The sequence below is a fragment of the Rhagoletis pomonella genome, unplaced genomic scaffold (genome assembly GCF_013731165.1).
Source record: "Rhagoletis pomonella isolate Grant_MI unplaced genomic scaffold, Rhpom_1.0 Rhpom_scaffold_06790, whole genome shotgun sequence".
In the NCBI taxonomy this organism is placed as follows: Eukaryota; Metazoa; Arthropoda; class Insecta; order Diptera; family Tephritidae; genus Rhagoletis; species Rhagoletis pomonella.
In genome coordinates, this window is record NW_023465321.1 from 1 (window position 1) to 8,406 (window position 8,406).

At 35.0% G+C, this 8,406-nt stretch overlaps 1 protein-coding gene and 1 long non-coding RNA gene across 2 annotated transcripts; one reads left to right on the plus strand and one right to left on the minus strand.

The window, feature by feature from the left end:
• Positions 1-3,119: 3,119 nt before the first annotated feature.
• Positions 3,120-3,970, plus strand: LOC118755606. The gene is made up of 4 exons (XM_036490432.1): positions 3,120-3,319; positions 3,380-3,595; positions 3,667-3,729; positions 3,785-3,970. Exons 1-4 carry the CDS (start codon positions 3,194-3,196, stop codon positions 3,917-3,919), a joined length of 540 nt encoding a protein of 179 aa, XP_036346325.1. The 5' UTR covers positions 3,120-3,193; the 3' UTR covers positions 3,920-3,970.
• Positions 3,971-4,563: 593 nt separating this feature from the next.
• LOC118755605 lies at positions 4,564-5,865 on the minus strand. The gene is made up of 4 exons (XR_004995035.1): positions 5,668-5,865; positions 5,276-5,609; positions 5,067-5,211; positions 4,564-4,993 (listed from the first exon to the last, which is right to left on the minus strand). It is a non-coding gene; the product is annotated as an uncharacterized LOC118755605 (long non-coding RNA).
• Positions 5,866-8,406: the final 2,541 nt, after the last annotated feature.

Genomic DNA, 8,406 nt, shown 5'->3' on the forward strand with positions numbered 1-8,406 from the left:
TCGCTGTGCCCAAACGCGTGAATCGAATCAAAAAACTTTTACACACACTTGTAGACAACAGTTCACGCTTTATTAAAATAATTTAATTTACTAAATCTGTGCCCTGATTTAACAATAATGTCGGTTGCAAATTTTTGTTATAAATTTGTATTTACATTTTTATATACAAGATATTTTTATAAAACACCCAGTAACCAAAATAGACATCACTGGGGCGGTAGCCCCAGGTTTACCATACAGAAAGGGAATTCTAGTTACCTCATCCTTTCCCAAGGTTACATCACTGGGGCGGTCACACAGAAAGGTTTTCTCTGCAAAAGGTGTTCAGCCCCCCTTCTTCGGCCACGCCCCCTCCCCCTCCGCCCCACCCCTAAATCGTAGTACAAATAGCTAAAGATTTCCCTAAAAATATTTTCTTGCGTCATAATAAGCTTTCAGCACAAAAAATTATGCAAATGCTGACGCGATAAATATTGGACATCCAAATATCGTGATTATTACTGACCGTGTGACAGAGCCCTAAGATCGTTTAGAAACCGAAGAATCAAAGGCTCGTTTCTTTATACATTCCGGATAATCCCATTTCACAGCCGGAATAAACAGAATACGTTTGAAATATACGTTAACATATCATCAGGAACGTTCTGAAGAATAAGTAAACAAAAAAGTTTATTCCAAACGTTCAGAATGAATAAAGAAATTCAGCCAAACACAAGTAAACACTTAGCTTTCTCATTGCTTAACATCTTCTATTTCAGCACTTCCCAGTAAGAAGGATATAAAGTAGGGCTGCCAGATATCTCTAATGCCAAACCGGGACATTTTAGGTAGGGCCTCCCGCTCTTTTCCCTTTCATTTCGACGTGCGAAAGGATGCAGTGAAATTTTATTTTGACAGACAAAAACCAAAACATAAAAACATGAGATCATTACAACGTACGCCAACAAAACAAAACAACTGATCACAACTAAAGCACAGAGAATTTTTCACAATGCATGAACCTTTTTTATTCTTTATAAAAAAATACAGTTTATACTAAATATATCAAAAAACATAAAAATAAAATTGTTAAACTTTGTTCTAAAATCGGGAAAATTCAATAAATTTGCATGCAAATTTGCAACATCCTAATCAGACTTTATACAAATTTTTAAAATGAAGTTTTGCGGCCCATTAAATTTTAGTTGACTTTTGGTATTGGTATTTACTGAGAGTTTCTTCCATACAAACTATGTTCGATAATTCTTTTTATATGGAAGGCACTGTCGACAAAAAAAAATAAATGCTAAAAATCTATCAAATTTGCTGGCAACTTCAGACTTTCACTTTATTAAATGGCTCAGAAGCTACATTGTCAAAATTTTTCTAAAAGCTCTGATTAGAAATTGTGATCTGATGAAAGAGCCTCCGAGCCAATAATTTTGTACGGCACTGTACTTATAAGTACTCTAGGTTTCATGAAAGAAAAAAATTTAAGTACAAGATAACATTAAAATATCAGTCATATTTTTCGTTGCTGTGAACTTGTTTCAAAACTTCTGTCTTTTCCTTAATATAATTGTAAAACTCTGTGCACGTCATTTTGAGCGTATTTAGGTACATATACTAATCATCAACTATTGCTTGTGCAAAGTTCAACTATCTCGAAATGTAACTATTTCACAAATTAAACCGGTGCACTGAGAGGAAGAAGTTTAAAGTTAAAAAAAGGCGTGAGTACTAGGTACTCATGAAATTTGATGTGTATACATATGCGAACGGCAAAGCATAAAAGTACGTTTACATATAAATATAATCTCAATCAAAGCTCGGTAGCTGTCAAATTGGTTGTGCTTGTTATTCACACAACTCGAGGAAAAGTTAAACTTCTTCTCTGTGCCACCGTGGTCCCTTATTAGGCCATATTAGGCCATTTAAATATATTTATAACTGAATATTTTATTAAAAATACCTTTACAAACCTATTTTCCTTACTACCGTCAATTTTTGTTTACTTTAATATTTGACGTTCCTCCTCTTCTTCGCAAGTATAATCGATAAAACTAAGTTGGACACCAAAAAGTTATCGGTTTAATCTGAGATATTTTTAATTATAATTTAGCATGGCTAATCTCTTTTTCTAATAACAGATTAGGGAGTTAAGCTCGAAAATTAGGATACTCTTTTTATATGTAAAGCTATTATTAAGCGATTCAGTTAAATACATAAAATGTAGGTTAGGTTAGAAATTAAACATTAATTTCACTTAATTTTACTCATTTTTCTGACTTAATTTTTTTGTTCATTTTCATTTTTAATTATTTTAATACATGAAATTATCGGTATGATTTATAAAATATACTTGTATATACTTGTGACTCAAGGGCGTTAAAATATCTTGGAAACGCCGCATCAGTTATTGTTTTTGAGCTTATAGTTTGAGCACTTCTATTTGTGTATATTCCTAAATTTACCAAAATAGACTACTAAACCTATGCCTAAAACCATCTACGAATATCAAAACCAGTAGTGCAATTCACTAACTTTTAACGATACGATTTGTCGAGGTCTAATATAACGATTTTTGTGGTTTGCAGTAACGATTGTGTTATTCGGTAACTCTTTTTTAACGACACTAAACAGCTGACATTTTCTTTTTATTTCAATACAAGAAAGGTGGCATCACAGCTTAACGAAACGTCAAAAAAAATGCGAAAAGCACAAAGAAGAATGACGAAAAACAAATAAATTCTTTGCTTGCATAGTGGTATACACATAGATTTCTGAATATTTTAATATACTTTTACAAAAAGTAAGTAAAATAAAACGTTTATTTATTTTGTATTATTAGACATAACCATTTTCGCATATTATAGAATGGCTTCGTCAGTACCCAATATTCAAAAGAGAAGCCGGACCACAGCAGAACAACTAAGTCGCATGGTGGACTTTTTGACGGAAACGCCGGGATTGGCAGGATCAAGGTTCCAGAAGCTTCATGGAAAATCGGACTGCGACAAGAAGTGGAGTGAACTAACGTCAATGCTGAATAGCCTTGGTGGTTCGGTGAAGAACGTCGACCAATGGCGCACAGTATGTAAAAGTTGTTTAGTAATTTAATACCACGTTTAAAATTTTGTTTTGCAAATAGTTATGGAGGGATTTGAAGAGCCGTACTAGCATTAAGGTGCGTGATAGGAAACGAAAGCAGGCAATGACGGGAAACAATCCCATTAATGAAGAGCCACCCACTGAGCTTGAGAGGCGTGTGATTGCTCTTGTCGGTAGCGACTATGTGCAGGGCCATGAAACTGTTGCTGAAAGTGTGCCAGTGGAAGAGGTAAAAAGCAAATAAATAGTTATGAATAGCACAGCAGTTAACAATTCTTCTCATCATTAGGAACTCCAACTGCGTATGGAAGAGGGTGATGAAAGTGTAATCATCGAGATGCCATCTATTTCTCACGAAGTGAGCATTGAGATGTGCACATCGACTCCTGTAACTCCTGCAGGAAAAACGCCACGTAGAGGAGCCAAAAGAAGGCGTGTGGACGGTGGTACCGAGGCCCAAAAATCGTTTTTGGAAATCGCTCAGACCCAAGCAAATGCCTTAAAAGTAATTTACTTATTTGTAACTTTACATAAGTAAAATATCATGACATAGTTTTTTCGGTTCTTTTTCAACAGATGCTAGCAGAGTCGAGTGCAGCGAATGTACAAATAGCAAGTAGACAAGCAGATGCTTTGAAGGTAATTTTTTGTATATACTAAAAAATAGTATTACATTCGTATGCCCTTTCAACAGTTGTTAGCTGAAACAAGTACGGCGAGTGTGCAGGTAGCGAAATCGTTGGCCGAAGCTATGACCACAATGGGGGAAGGTTTAAAGGCATGTGCGGATGCCTTTAATAATTTAAGAAACGCTATCTACCGCATGTAAATATTGTGTAAATATGTAGTTTTTGAAGTATTTTTTGTTTTAATATTTATATTAGTTTTAAGCGTTTTAAATATAAGTTCAAGTTCTTTTTTGTTTTTATATTTATGTTAGAGTTAAGTTTTCATTTGATAGAGCATGAAGTTCATTTTTTTTGTATTTATGTTAGAGTTAAGTTTTAATTCGACATATCATGAAGGTAACTTTTTACATTTAGAATAACTTTTAAAGATATTCGAAGATGAATTTTTACATATTTGAATTGATCTTTATTTGTTTTTAATAAGCGAGTTATTTGAAGTTCTTTTGATTTTCAAATGAATTCAATGTTTACAAATTTAGTTGATAGAGAGGTATACTGTACTTACTGCATGTAAGATATACCACATATATTTCTTATATACAATAAGTAATGAAATTTAATTTTGTGAATTTTTGTTTTAATTTTGTGATGCGCCTGTAACTTGAACGTGCCACACCATATCATATTATAGAAACTGATCTGTGATTACATACTGAGATCTGTCTTTTGATGGACCCTATATTAAATGAATATTTATATATATAATTCTAGACCTAAAAAAAATTTACTTAAATTAAAGACAAAATAAGACTGAGTTTTTATTTATGTACATAAAAATGTTTAATAAAATGCCAAAATAATTTTATTGTACTCCTTCTGAATTTTTATTAATCAACGTTTTATTCATGTAAAATAATTTGCAATTAGCCGGTCTTGGACGCGTTTTGCTGTTGAAGACGACACGTCTTGATTTACATTACTGCTATGTGTCCTTGGCTCTAGGAACTCAGTCTCGGGATCGTATGTTTGGTCACCCAATCGCAAGTTATGCAACACTGTGCAAGCATTTACTACTTTTCCAGTAAATCCAGGATCATACAAAAGAGTCCTTTGCTGAGATAAGCATCGCCAAGTTCCTTTGAGAACGCCAAAAAGTCTCTCGACTGGGTTTCGAGCTTTGCACAATGCCTCATTGTAGCGGAATTTAGGACTCCCTTCTGGTTGGTTTGGTAGAGGAGTCATCAACCACGGCTCCAAAGGATATCCTGAGTCACCTGCAAATATATATTGGACATTTTCAATTAAATTGATTTTAATAAATAAGTTTCAGTGGATTTAAAAAGTTACCAATCAAAAACACGTTATGGTTTCCATTTTCAAAACTTCGCTGCATAACTCTCCGGACTGCAGAGGAGCTCCAAATAAATTAATCGTGTCGCGCTCCTGGGTATTTAGCATTGACAGCCAAAATCTTTAGATTTGGATCACATATCTATATTTGTATAAAATAAAATTAATACTCAGTAGTTTAACCCTTGAGCAAATTTTACTATTACCATTTGCACATTGATAGAATGGTATCCATGGTGGTTGACATACGCTTCTTCATGATTCTTTTGGGCTCATGATTGACACATGAGTGCAATCGATAGCCCCAATAGTACCTCCTACAAATGGTGCGGATGCTGAGGCGAAAATTTCTTTTGCAGCTTGCCGCTCTATTTGGGTCATTGGAAACCTAACCTTTGCCAAAAACATGGTGCGGTTTATTGCATCCGTTACGCGATGTATACAGCGACTTACGGACGACTGGCTCATGAATATCCCCCATTGCTCTCCGACTGGACGTTGATAACAGCCAGTTGCGAAGAATCGCAAGGCAGTTAGAACCTTTAAAATTTACAAAATCATTTAAAATTGAAAAATACTTGAAAATTACATTATTTACCTGTTTCTCTGTCGTTATCGCAGTTATTCTTCGACCCCTTAATTGGCTATCAAGCTGGGAAACAATATCTTCAACCAAGTCTGGGGTTAATCGGTAAAGGTTACGAAACTCAGTTGCAGCCAAGTCGAAAGGGTTGTCCACTTCTCGAAGCAAACGTCTATCCACTGATGAAGAGCTTATTATCTCCTCATCTTGGGATAAAACGTCTGCCAAATACTCAAATGCCATTTTTAACAAAAACTTTTTCTTTTATATATTACTTAAGTAAATTCGCGATCTATATTATTTTATTTTAACTCAAATGAAATATCAAATTTTCTTTTGTCGATGCCGCTAACAACTTCAAAATATTCGTCGTTTACTTAACGAGTAATCGAGTAGTTAACGACAACAGCTGATCAAGCGATAGCGAATATCGTTAAAATATGTTTAGCGAATTGTCAAATCGTTAAAATCGTCGTTAAGTTTTCTTAACGATTCGATAATCGTTAAAATAGAATGGCGAATCCCACTACAGGGCATGAATCACGTATGACGACATTCGTCTGAACGATATCGTGTCGAGATTGTCTTGCTTCATAAAAATCAAAAATTGTTTGATCGTTTGTGTGATATCGTCAACTCGATTCCAGTTTTGCTTCACGTAACAGTAACAGTAGCCGTCATTGATTCGCCAACAGTTAGCGAGTGGCGAAACGAACGAATACAATGAGGTACAACCAAACTCGCTATCGTCTATCCGTGCTAGCTAACTTTGTTGTTGCTTTCACATGCAAAATTTTTCGTTAAGCGACCGGAACTCAAACATAGCAAGCAGCGAAGTGGCGAAGCGATGACGGCTATTAACACGTAACCGTAACACAAATGCATAAATCAGTGTTTTGACAACATCGTTTTGTCAGTATCGTTTGAACGACTATCGTTTCAAAGTTACGTGATTCATGCCCAGTTGCAACAAATGAGTCCATACATATTTATGTACATACATAGGTACAAAGCCGTATGCATGTGCGGAGTTTAAATAATCGGAAGTAATAATCAATTGAAGCGCATTTCCTCTTACTATACATATGCCTAAATGTATGCAACCATTTGGCAAGCAAGCCCAGGGTGCTTCTAATGAAAATAAAAATTTTACGCTGAAATACACATGCTAAGCCCTTCGACATTTTGTGCTGGGATATGCGTTACAGCTTCGCAAATTTTACCCCTACCCAAACCAAAGATGTATATACATCAAAAGCCTGCTAAATTAAAAAATACGCATATGAAAGAGCACCAACCCAACTCGTAATACATTTAAGAATACAAATTTTAGTATTTAGTATAGAAATATTCAATTCAAATACGCCCATATTAAAATGAAGCGATTTGCAATTACCGATTGCTTTTTCATAATTAAGTTAAAAAAATATTTAAATTCCATGCTGGTTGTAATGGGAATTGAACCCTGACCCTTTGGAAATTAGCAAATTGTGGCAAGCATCTTCGCGCACTCAGCTACAGCCAGACATGTAAATGTGCATTTAAATGTTGAGTTTGAATCAACACCACGCGTGCGTGTTATGAAAGTATTATTTTTAATTACAAATATTTTTAAACGATAATCAAATAGAAAATATTCATGTTTACTATGCGCTATTTCCCTCATTGAATTCATAACATTTTTCTGAATATTACAACGCGTTTTTTCTCTTAGGGTAGTGATTTTTGAACTTTTATTAAAATTTGTGCAATCAAATCAAAAACCGGGACACTAAAACGAAACCCGGGACATTTTACGGTTTTACCGGGACACCGGGACAAATAGTCTAAAACCGGGACATGTCCGGGAAAACCGGGACGTCTGGCAGCCCTAATATAAAGGATTGAATTAAAATTTCTTTTGTGAGTACTTTCGAATACAAGTAGAATCGGCTATTTCGTAGCGATACTTTGAGAAGCATCGAGTATTCTCTTCGATACTTTAAATGAGTGCAGGCATCGAGTACATGATGGTATCGGACGAATCCTAGGTATAGGTATTGCCAGATTCTTGGAAGGCGAAAAATAATAGTTGTGTTTAATGAGACCGAAAAAAGTTCAGAGCAGCTTAAGTTAGAGCAGAATCGAGCAGATGTCAAAAAAAAACAATATAGCAAGTTAGAGCAACTCAGTTCACAAATCTCATGAAACACTTTTCAGGCAGAAATTCTCAAAACGGTTGCTTGCTCTAAGTTACTCCATCAAATAAGCTGATGCTGATTGTGCTCTAAGTTGCTCTAGTTCAACTTAGCGGAGGCTCATGAAACAAAAACTAGAGTAGGTTATACCAAGAAAAATCCTCATGAAACACAACTTTGTGAGATATCTTGACCTGGCGTAACCTAGCGCAGCTCATTAAACACAACTAATAGCGATGATACACCGACAAACATGTACTCACATTTAGAAATGTGTAGACAAAATAGTAATTGTGCACTTTAGCGGGCCCACCAAAAATTGACCCAAAATAGCCGAAAAGGGGTATCACACGATAAGAAGGCGGAAATTGTATTCGTAAAATCGTTGAAATATTATTGGCAAAAACCGTTTCGTTCAGGTCAACTTTGTTAACACTAAAATCACATAAATAAATGCACGAAATTAATGCATATTGGTATTTAGATGTTTTCGTAGGTTGGCTTTTCATTACAATGGTTTTTGGCTGTTTTCACAAAACTATCACGATTTTTTTTAATGAAACTTATCGGCTATATT

What these genes read in the sequence shown, in the direction of transcription:
- LOC118755606 (XM_036490432.1), top strand. Translation starts at nt 3,194, where the DNA reads ATGACGGGAAACAATCCCATTAATGAAGAGCCACCCACTGAGCTTGAG. An exon ending in AAAGTGTGCCAGTGGAAGAG is followed by an intron (nt 3,320 to 3,379) that starts GTAAAAAGCAAA and finishes TCTCATCATTAG; the next exon opens with GAACTCCAACTGCGTATGGA. An exon ending in GACAAGCAGATGCTTTGAAG is followed by an intron (nt 3,730 to 3,784) that starts GTAATTTTTTGT and finishes CCCTTTCAACAG; the next exon opens with TTGTTAGCTGAAACAAGTAC.